The sequence below is a fragment of the Sturnus vulgaris genome, chromosome 1 (genome assembly GCF_052056855.1).
Source record: "Sturnus vulgaris isolate bStuVul1 chromosome 1, bStuVul1.hap1, whole genome shotgun sequence".
Taxonomy (NCBI): domain Eukaryota; kingdom Metazoa; phylum Chordata; class Aves; order Passeriformes; family Sturnidae; genus Sturnus; species Sturnus vulgaris.
The window spans coordinates 46,615,993-46,627,872 of NC_142243.1; the positions used below are offsets into that span (position 1 = coordinate 46,615,993).

At 37.9% G+C, this 11,880-nt stretch overlaps 1 protein-coding gene across 1 annotated transcript in view; it reads left to right on the forward strand.

The window, feature by feature from the left end:
- The window catches only part of LARS2 (leucyl-tRNA synthetase 2, mitochondrial), an 83,035-nt gene extending 73,694 nt beyond the window's left edge, over positions 1-9,341 (forward strand). Inside the window, exons 20-21 of the mRNA XM_014889646.2 lie at positions 3,499-3,626; positions 8,970-9,341. Of these exons, the coding sequence (XP_014745132.1) occupies positions 3,499-3,626; positions 8,970-9,149 (308 nt within the window). The 3' untranslated portion in view covers positions 9,150-9,341. The remainder of the gene's footprint in view (positions 1-3,498; positions 3,627-8,969) is intronic.
- Positions 9,342-11,880: the final 2,539 nt, after the last annotated feature.

An 11,880-nucleotide genomic window follows, 5' to 3' on the forward strand; every position in this document is an offset into this window, starting at 1 on the left:
GTATCATACAGCTTTTCTCAGAGCTGTCTGGAAACAGCTGTTACTATTTCTTTGAGGTTGCAGATTTTTTCACATATGACTGACAGACATATTCTTCCTTAGCTGCAGAAAGGTATTTTAGATATGTGACTTGCCTGAATCTGTCAAATAGGGATTCATTAAATAAGAAAAAGCTTATCAAGAACAAAGTAACATGGTAACAATGCCAGAAAGAGGCTGCAGGGGCAAATAGATACTCACCCAAAATGTCTCTCCTCTTGCCCTTACACATTTCTGATCTGAGTTTTTTGAAATGTGTTCCTGCTTTGTCTTTGTCCTGCTAGTGCAGTGGATTTTGTTTAACACACATTTCTATTGTTTCAATTTCACTAAATCAAAAAATTAGCAGTATTTGGATATCTACCCTCACAGTCATCTCATACTTTCCCCTCTGATCTTATATTTTCTCTTTGAAAATCCCTAGTCCTAAACTCTGATACTGCCATTGTTTCAGACGCTTTCATTAGCTGTCTTTTATCACCCATTAAGATTTCCATCTTCATTTTCTTTCCTGCTTTAACCTCTCTATTCCAGGGCTTGTCACAGGCCAGCTCTATCTCAATTTACATCATAATCACAACTTTTCCTCCAGCCTACATAATTTTGTGTCTAAGGAGCTGCACAGTTACTGGAACTTTACAGATAATTTTTTCCACTGCTTTTTTTCTGTAACACTAGAGTTACCTTGCTGTCCCTAACACCTTGCTGATACATGATTGTTCCCGTGTCTTCCTTCTTAAATGTCTTTAAAATAAGAATCTGCTCTGCCTTGTCAAATAGCACCTAAGGGGAAGTATTATGTGTATGAAATACTCCTGTAATGCTAGTAAAACATTGCCCTGAGCTGAAAAGTTGTTAGACTGGTCCTGTCCCCTCTTTCTCTTAACTCACTAATTTACAATACTATAGTACTCGTTTAACTTGATGTTTTAAAATGGATTCCAATGCTATAAGTCACTAGTTAGGGAAACCTTGCTCTAACATTAGCTTGCTAGTCAGTAGAAGTCCGCAGAAGCAGATCCAGTAGCAAGATCAGGTCTTCAGACTGAGTACGAGTATTGTCTTTGATCTGTCCTGTACAGATGGATACACATAAGTAAGAAGCTTACAGTCAGTAAAAATATACTCAGCTTTCTGTCCTGCATCTGCAAGAGAAGCTATAGCCATAAAAGCAAAATACATCAAAAAATGTAATGCAAAATGCACACCACTTCATAAAATGCACTTCACTGGGTGCTTTCCAGTACAGTAAGACAATAAAATAGGTTTTTCATGTTTTAACAATCAAAGTTTCAGAAACGGTCCATTTTTAATGTATCAAACAGTGCTTTTTTCTAGTGTCTCAGAATCGAGTGGGAAGGCTAGAGAAGGGTTCTGTCTCGGTCCTCACAAGTGGACCATCACCTTTCTGGTTTAGTGTGTTGAATTTAGAAAATACAAACCAAATCATGATGTTTTCTGTGTTCTACAGCTTACAAAATCTGAATTAAGGCAGGAAGCCAAGCAGGCAACATAACTAAAACTTTCATTTTGGTTTCCTGTCAAACTGTTTTCTCAAGCCAGTTCTGTTGACATTTTTACTCTTTTTCTATGGATGAGCTCATAGCTCATTTTGTAGCAAGACACTAGAGACTTACTCACACTGTGCTTCAGAATACATTTTAATTCTTTTCTTTAGTAGCTATATTATGACTGACAGCCTCCACAAGAATTAAAAGTGGCCCTGGTTTTGCTTTTGTAGATAGAAACTCTTATATCAGAAAGTGGGTTTTAAATAGTTTGAAGAATTCTCTACAACAGTAAAATAAGGAGTGGCCAGTGTGCATGCTTTTTCCACAAGGCATGTGATCAGTTGGAAAGAAATTAGGTCATCTGGATGTTCAAAAGCTGAAAAGGAAAGAATCTAACAGCTGTTTTCTTTACAGTCAATGTGATAATGAATCATCAATATGAAGATATTTTTTTTCTGCTTGAGTTCATATCTTTTGCTCTCTTAGTTTCCGAGCTAGTGCTGCAAAAGAAAAAATACACAAAATCAGAGCCACTGAACAGTTTTAATAAATTATTTGCCTAACAAATAATTGTTGTCATTAGGAAATGTGCCTGTTCTTGCTTGCCATTAGAAATAGCTCCCATCGGTCCTCCCCACTGTCCCTCTCTGAGTCATTCAGCAAATAGCACAGCTGTGTGTCATTTTACCAAAGCACTTTGTCTGAAAAAGCACTGACAAAAATGTGGTAGATTTTTCTGGAGGAAGTCACATGGTCTTTATGTCCCTGTTTGTTGTTACTCACCATAATACTCTAAACAATCCAGCGAGCTGAATTGATGTATGTGCTGTGCGTGGCTTGGGTGTGTGCCTATGGCTGCTGTCGTGCTGTTTTGAACAGCTTCAGTGCCTCAGTCTCACCAGTGAGTCTTGTGTTGATGGGTTTTCTTTATGCTTTTACTGGAGTTTCCCTAAACCAGATGAGATTTCACATAGATTTTGCCGTTCTGAATTAAGCATGTGCTTATAAAAAGTTTTAGTTTGTGTTCTTATTCATATGCAGAGAATGCTTTTAATTTAACATTTCCCCGGCTCTGTGAGAATCATAAGAGCAATCATCATCAATATTGATCATATTTGACAGCATCTTGTTAAATGAAATCTGTGTGTTTTGTCATACAGCTGCAGTAAACAGCAGCATAAATCCCACTCAGGAGCTTCTATTCAGTTACAGAATGAAGCTTCAGAATGACTTGCATCCTATTCTCCTATTACTTAAACAAGTCAGGAATTAATTATCTTGGGAAGACCATAGCCAGTTTAATAAAAGGAGATCACTTAGAGCCATTTTAGAAATTTTTAAAAATAAAATCAAAGGATAAAATATTTCAGAATGTAAAAATCATAAGAAAGAGAGCAAGCTGTGCAAGGCATCCCTTTGTATCACCTTTAATTTGTGAGAAAAAATACTTCACAAAATAGAGAAAAATTTGCAAGTAGCTTGACTTGCAAATTTAGAAACTACTCAGCATATTAGAGGTGGTAAAATAAGTCATAATTGTTTATCATTCTCAGTTGTTAGTAAAATTCTAATCAAATTGGTGGCATTAGTGAAAATAAATGCAGTATTGTGGTTGACTTTTAGAAGCAGAGGTCAGCTTGTGTTGCAGTATTACAATTTAAAATAATAAGCGGTGTTCTGTGCTCTGGGCAAAGTTATAGAGTGTTAATTTAAATCTAAAGTGTGCCCACATTGTTAATATGCTTACTCATGGTATAAAAAAAATGCTTCAAAGATGTATATCTTTCTGTTTATAATGTGCTGTATGCTAATCTAAACAATGTTATTTCCTTCTATGGCACTTACTTTTAAAGTCAACTTTATCCTGATCTAATTTGTCAAACAAATTCCAGAGACCAAATGTTCTGGTTACCATACAGATGAATGTTTTACTGTTTTCATTTTCCAGGTTTGGCACATATGCAGAATAAACTTTGTACTCATCATCACTGGGATGTTGATGTTCTGCATCAGTCCTGGCCCAAAGTAGACCCAGATTACCTTCACCCATCAGATGTTGTGGAGATGTCTGTACTGGTAAGAGCATTTTGGTTTACTTTCAGTAGTGGCCAAGTAATGTGTTATGAGCCCAGAGTTTGATGGAATTTCTTCTCTTGTGGGAGTCAGTTCCCATAGTAGATGGCTCAGTGAAAGTTCATAATAGAAGCTGCTATTATTATTGTGCTGAGTAATTAAAATGGTTTCCTAAACAAAAAGATATAGTGAGTCTGAAAGAGAGATGCCCTACATATAGACCTTTTAAAGTGACTGCATCTTAGTACCAGTGGAGATTTGACCAGTGAACAGCTATGGGCAAGGATGATACTGTCAAAAATATAGGCCCAGATTTTTTACCAGTGCATTTACTAACTCAGCCCTATACAAAAATGTATATTAGGTGATATTTCTTATGGTACCAGCAGTGCTATGGTTCCCTAACAGAACCAATCATAAGCTGGGTTAAGTTATGATTTTTGCCAAATGATGTTTCCCATCTGCCTTGGGCTGAATTTCTGGTACATGTCAGCAGACTGCATTTACAGGAATGGGGTTGAGAAAACTATCTTTGGAAATGTTATAACTTCCAATTTCTCTTTGAGCTCTAACCCCTTTGTGGCCTATGGAAGGAGCTGGCTGTTCAGTGGAAGAGTGGAAATGTAACTGCCTTTAGTTAACCTCCAGTTTTCCAACATGTGCACGGTGCAGTTTACTGTCTTCTTTCCTATGGCTGTAGTTCAGGATGCTCCCAGGCATCATAAAGCTCGATCATTAGACAGGGCACAGAGGGAATGAATGCCTGGAGCCAAAGGGAGCAGTGTCTCAGCTCTTCCACTGGCTGACTCCTGCTCCACCTGCCTTCAAGTTCCTCGTGCTCAGGCACTGTGATAGTCTGTAATTAACGTAGTTGCATAGTGCTAGATCTGCAGGACTCCTGCCTTTTTCACTGTTCCCCGAAGAATGACCTTTAATGCAAGCATTCTATACTTTAATGTTCTAAATTAAATTAAACACTTCAGCTTAAACACTTTCTGTATTTCTGGACATTGAATGAAATGGAGCCTATAGAAGAAATGTCATTTGGTCATGTAAAACTATATGTTCTGTATGTGTAAAACAAACAGAAGCAATGCATTTTAGTTGTATTTTTTTTGTGTTACCTTTGGGGAAGGGAGCAAAGCAGTTGATTCATTTTTGTTGAGCTGAGCTTTTGAGGAGGGAAGAGATTGGTTGTATTTAAGGGAAGCCATATTGCTCTAGATTTCCTTAATCAAAATATCTTTGCAAATAATTTTATATCTGGCCCGCTCTCTCTGTCAGTTTATTTGAACAGAATGAGAAATACTGTTAAAACACTAGTTTTTCCAACCTTAAACATAAACACTTAACAAAGACCAAGGAGTATGTCTTTTTGAAGGAAATTTTTCAATTGTCATCTTTCCAAACCTCTATTGACAGCTGATGTTAATAGAAGACTTACCCTAATAGTCACTGTGGGTGAATTGTTTTATTCTTCTTTCTTGCCCTCTCTTTCTTTCTTTAAGTGATAAGCACTTAGTTCTAACAGTAAAAAGCTTCACTGAGGTGTGATCACTTCTCTCAAGCTCAGAATAAGCCTTCACATCCAAGCACAGCAAGCAAACATCTTGAATTCCAGTGTTCAGTTTATAAGGAAGTCATTAATGAGAAATTGTGTAATTATAGAAACGTCTTTGCAGTTGTGGTTAAAGCAAACATGTTATTAAATATATCTCTGAAATAACAACTTCAGCAACACAGGGAGAACTCTGGACACAGTGTTTTTTAAGACTACACAACCAAACATGAAAATGCCTAAACATTTCACTGATTTTTTCTGTTGGCATGAAAATTTCCTTCTCATAAAAAGAAACAAGAAAAAAAGATTAATTTTGCTTCTTACAGCCATGATGAATTTTTTTTTGTTTCTTTTCCTGGTTGACTTTGTCAAAGCTATAACCTTGTGTAGCAGTCTTGTTGTAATGAGAGAAAAAACAACCCCTGGGTTCTCAGTCATATATTCATGAAATAATACGATGTATGTAAACACCTTTCTTCTGAGAAATCAAGAAGACCAGAGAGATTTCTGAGAAATCTGGAAGACCAGAGAGACAAGTTGCTTTTTTGAGCTGGGAATAATTCTTAGAAATACTGCCTACAGAGTGTGCCTGGCTTTCTGCTGTAAGAGGAAGGCAAAAGGGAAATATAGGGGAGCAGGGAATGTGAATGTGCACAGAATGTGAGAAGTCTTGTGGACACTGAAGGTTTTTGTATGACTGCAAAAATAAATTGCCCTCATTAAACCAAGAAACACTCGCCATACAGAGGAACCAGTTAGTTGCAAAGAGTCAGTGTCTCTTCACAAGGCTGTACAGTCAAACCAAGTCTTTGGGCCACAATCCTATTCTTCTCAAGCCATCAAACTGCCTCAGGCTGCCAGAGATTTGTCTGCTGAGACATTCTGAGTTTATTTCTCTTCACACAAAATACTTCATTATTTCCTGTCTGTGCTGGAGTTAGGTCTTTCCATATTTAACCCAAAGCAACAAAAGCAACCAATTCACTTCACTATCCTTGGCTGAAGCAATATAAATTTTCTACAAGAAAGACATTTAAATTCACTGGGTATGCACAGTATCTGTTACTCTAAATATTATTGCAAAGTTGAGTATTTTTAATAATACTGTATATTATTAATGCTCTGAAAAATCTGACCTGAATGTAGTGTGCATTTCATCCTATAAACACATTTCTGACTAGTATTCCTCACATTTTCTAGGTGGTACAGAACTGTTAGCAGATGTGGTCTTATAACTGATGTTTTTAGAAATAACTTTTTTTAAAAAGTTGGCATAATTTTCCTTGCTTTGGCATATGAGGGAGACCTAACAGTGCACAGATATTTATTTTCTTTCTAACTTCTCAGAAAGATTATGCATCAATGGTAAAAAAATATTTAAGTTGAATTAAAATTTCTCTCTGCAGCCTCAAGGTGCTTATTTTGCAGTCTTTTGTGATTTCATTTCAACTTTTATAACTTTTGTAGTTACCACTAGCTCCCTGTAGATCTCGAATAGTGTAGAATGTCAGATGTTGAAAAAAAAAAAAAAAAAAGAAGAAAGAAATTAGGGAAAAGAAGAAAAAAAAGCAACAGTTTCCTTCCTCAGGGGAAGAAAGGACTGAAGACTTCTGTATTTCTCCTCTTGAAATTTGCCATGGTTTTTCAGAGAAGCAAGGCTGCCAATTTTCTTGTGCTGGCACTTTTACCTGGAAATGCCAAGGGTTGTTCTGGTCTAGTGAAATACAGACAGAGAGATGAAGAAATAGCAGAAGGCATTTCTCCTGCTGAGAAACTAAGCCCTGGACTAAAAGGATATGTGAATAGGATACTTGTTGCACACGGCATGTGATGAAATCTGCATCTGGCTGTTTTAAGAGTAGTGTTAAAATGCTTTGTAATACCTATGATATAATGAAGGCTGTGCTCAAACACATAGTGAAGCCCTAACCAATTTGCTGTTTGATAAGAGTTTTAGTCCCAGCTCAGAGCATAGTGTGGGAAGATCAGGAGACATGCTGTGGGAAGGTGAAGATGTGCTGTGGGAAGGTGCACAGTGCCAGGTCACCCAGGCTTCTCAACCTTTCTAGGAAAAGACAACCAGTAGCAGTCATTTATTTACCAATTGATTTAGACTGCTTGGCTTTTCTATTGAGAACAGCACCAAATAGGCTAGTGGTGGAAAATTTCGCCCTGCCAACATCCATCCACTGGGACATACTAATTTGCATGATGGAGGACAGTGGATGACATTTTAACTAGGCAGGCATAGCTTTGAATTGCAGGCTGCATGTCTTAGCAGCAAGCTGAGAAGCTTGCTTTATATTCTCACTAAAACTGTATCTGTTTGGATTTTACTGTTTTCTTTTTCCTGTGGAATGCATTTCTTCTCTGAAGTGTCCCATCAAAAAGAACTGCTTGTATTTATTTTTCACAAAAGCTTAAAAAATTAACGCCTATATGTTTTTCAAGGATTTTACTTTACGCCTGGTGCTAAAGGCAAAGTTTAACACAGACAGCCTTTTATGATGCCACATTATGGATGTATGTAGGACTAGTTAAAAGCCTACTGACATTATCACTGCAAATAATTGTCAAGACTAGATGAAAAAACAGAAGTGGCTCATCCTTGCTGCATTTGAGACTTCACCTTGTTCCTTAAAAATCTGTCCCAACTTCCTCTCTCAGAGAATTGCACAAATTATTTTATTTTAAATAAAATAAAATACAAACAAAATACAAACTAGGTAAGTGAACTAGCTCTTTCTTATTTGTTGTATGTTGCATACAGATATCCTGGATAAAATCTGGGTGAAAACCAAGTAGTGTACGTTTTTATGTCCAAACTGCATGAAGCATTGTGTGTTTCTTTTAGAAGATTGAAATCTCCTTGAAATGATGCCTAGGGATCAGAGATCTGCAGTACCTACACAGATTATTATGCAAGAAATGGGATTAACTGCATTTAAAAATTCAAATTATTTCATTTTCTAAAATGTGTGGATTCTTCTCATTAAGCCACTGAAAATAGTCCATATAAATCTGAAAGTTTTTTTAATAATTAATTTTATGCCAGCTCCAGAAAGGTAGTCAGGCTCTGTAGTCTGTCTCCATTATCTACTCTTACTTGATGACAGAAAGGATTTATAAAACCATTTTATAAATTAAAGTGAGTCCCACCAAAGGGCTTACTCAGTTCTACTTACATGACTCTGCCCCACTGAAGCAAAACCAGCATGAAAACTGCTCTGAAAACCAGCCACACACTGGAAAATGTTAGTTGGTGAGTAGTTGACGTCTTTGTGGTCAGTGTTGGATTAATGAGCCATGGGTTGAATGCAACATATAACAGAAAATGCAACATACACTAAGTTAAAGCCTAAAATAATGGATATTTCATTTGAATCTCTGCAAGGCATTGCTTAGCTGTAACGAATCCAAATTGCTGCCCAGAAGTATTTACAAACCAAGACTGACACCAGACATTTTATGCAGCTTATGTGACTGACGTGGTTTTAAAATTAAAAGATCACTGCATTGCACAGTCACGTGCTGCTTGCTGAGACTTCCTGTGGCCACTTCTCCAATTTTTTTTGAGTATCATGAGTCAGAGTTTTATCTTATGGTGGACAGGAGATAGGAAGAACTTTATCTTCTGCTTTAGAAAGTGTGGGTTTGGAGAAAAGAGTTTATTCCACTTTCCCCCTTTCCTTTTGTAAAAACATGGATTGGATACAGGAAATGAAATTGTAGGAAACAGTCTAGTTAAACTTCTGTTTTTTCTTGTTTTCATGTCTCTTTTTCAGATCAATAACAAGGCTTGCGGCAAAGTTCTTGTGCCTCAGCAAGCAGCTCGCAATTTTGAAGAAGTCCATGAGCTCGTTCTTCAAAGTGAACTTGGAGTCAAGCATCTCCAGGGACGACCCATTAAAAAGGCCTTTCTGTCTCCCAGAACTGCCCTTATCAACTTCTTAGTTCAGGAATAGTAAGGGCTCTGCTGGGCTGTAAAAGGGAACTGAAATCTTTTGAGGTAGAAACCAATGCAAAAAGAGCAGTTATGGTTATTTCACTTCACGTAAAGGTGGGAAAGCAATCTTATTAAAATCAGGTTGCTGCTAAATCTTCTTTTCAATGCGGAGAAATGTGCAGAATTAAAGTTTCTTGCTGAGTCACAGTAAGATGCTGCTTGTCCATTTTCTTGAATGAGAAGGAAGTGCAGAAGAACTAAACAATTGTGACGGTGTAACTGAAGAAAGCGTATGGGGCTTAGTGTCAGTCTCAGGAATATATCCTGTTGGAAATTTGGCTTGGCTAATGCTTAAATGTGATTCCAGGACTAAACTACTGTCCTGATTATGTGCTACCCCAAATGTTAGGTGTGCTTTGCTCTCTGTATCTCATGTTTGGGTACCCTACTATTAACTAGCATTTAAGGTTTTAAGGAAACACTACGGAAACACTATAGACTGTTAATTTAAAAAATCTTTTTTTTTGTGCTGACCAATAGCCTTGGGAACAGCAGGCAGCCAGAATGGGCTGGTTTGATACATTTCACATACATTTCAGAGCGATGCCAAGAAAAACGCCAGATTATTTAGCCAAGCCCTGCCTTAGCCAGGGTTCTCCTTCCTAGCTGATGCATTTGTGTTGCACGTGCATGAGAGGTGCAACTTTAGCAAAGTACTGATAGTTGTTTCTGTGTGGAACAGGATGGAAGTTACTTCCTACGCTTGAGCCATCAGGGCATTCAAGAGAGAGATCAGTCAGCTGCTAGAAATGCAGCAGTGGGGAAGGCAGACAGGGTGCTTTTTGGCTCTGTTGGATCTTGTAGTGCCTAGATTGTAAAACTTGAATTGAATTTTTTTTTTTTTCTGAGGGGTTCATTAAGTGAAAATAGCCAGCATGTTTCTAAAAATCAACCAGACACTCATAAACCATAAAGCCATTCTCATACCTGATTCCAGCCAGGTTATCTGTATGTTGCATTGCTGATATATCCACATGGAAATATTTATTGTGTTCAGCAAATGCTTGAAAAATAGTTTCCAAGGAAACAATTGCAGAGTTCATTGTGAAAGAATGTTTTTTCTTTAGTAGTCATTCAACTAACTTGTCCAATAAGCCAACCATTTGTGAGCCATTCTGACAGCTAAGAAATCAGCAGTAACAACCAGCGAGGCAAATACAGAGGCCAGCAGTAACCTCCCAGCCCAGCAGGCATCCAGACTCTGTACTGAATTGAAAGGAAACCAAGAAAAATATCCCACATAACAGTAAATAAGTCTCATAGATCCTTAGCAACTAGGCCCAAGACAGATCACATTGCCATGTGGGCACTAGCTAAGCAATGCCAATATTCATTTGGGGTTTATGCATTTTTGATATCAAATATCCAGATGCATAACACAGATGCCAGGCTTAGCAAGCATGTTTGGCTCTACACATGCCTACCTCCACAACAAAAATCTTCTGATTTCTGCTTCCTCCTGAACCACACTTGTGTAGATTTTCTCTCCAGCAGTCCTTTGACACCAGAATGACTAAGAAATTGAATATTTATAATGAAGATACGGTCTTTGCAGTTTTAAGACCCAGAAATCTGAGCCACAAAGGAATGCATTCAGACATTCAAACACAGGCCTTTAGTTGGAGTTAAAATAATTTGAATTCCAGTGTCTGCCTGACATATATGTTGTTATAAATTCATAAAACTCCTGTTCAGAAGCCCCTAAAAGGACTGTGAAAGAGATCCTCTAAAGTAAAATCTGTGGCACAACCCAGTCCTGCTTACTTTTTTTAATTTATGTAAAAGGTTTAACACACCCTGTGGAACCATTTTAACAGAATTTTTCTTTGGGGGAAAGGTGACGTGTTTGATGTAAATAAAAACTTTTTAAATTTACAGGGATGAAGAAAAATGTTGTAAACCCAGCAACCCTGTGGTGCCTTTAAACAAAAGCTGCAGTCACTGCAGGGCTAGGCAGCAGCCTACAGTGTTTATTGCTGTTAGCACTTGAGGGTATTTGCTTTTACCTGAGGAAGTGAATTGTAGATGTAACTTGGTGATTCAGGCAAAAATCAAAATAGGGAATGGATTTCTACAGGCTAAAAAAGGAAAGGTAATGAACAGCAGACTCACAAAAAGTATAAGGTCAGAAGTCCCACCAGTGTGTTTACAGTGAGTTGTAATTCAGTGTGGTCTAGAGGATACGAAAAAGGTGGTGAAAGCGTGAGTAAGAGAGATGATGCAGTGTGAGGAGCCTAATCCCTGCTAAGTGTATGTTTGCAGGATGGCAGAGGTGCCAGCTGCAGAGTTTTGCTGTTGTGCTGGAAGCCGCTGACATTTCTTACAAGGTTGACCTGCCCTGAAGCACAATTACTGCTTGTCTTACAGTAATTGTGACTCACAGGTTCGGTCTGTGCCTAGATGGGACTGATAATGATACACAGGCTGCAGCCTGTTACTAAGCCTTTGTAAAATAACTCACCACAGAGGTCTTATTTATTTGGCAGTTGTTATTATGTCACACTAGAGAGGTATCTTTGTGCTGAAGGTGGTAAATATAGATTGTGCCCCCTTGGAGAGCTCAGTGAGTAAATAGTGCTGGAGTTCTAAATCTGGGCAGGGGACACTTGAGAAGTGGAAGGAAGGGTGCTGGCAGGTGATCAGTCAAATTGCGCTGCATTTACACATGTTAAAAGGACATGGTGCCACTG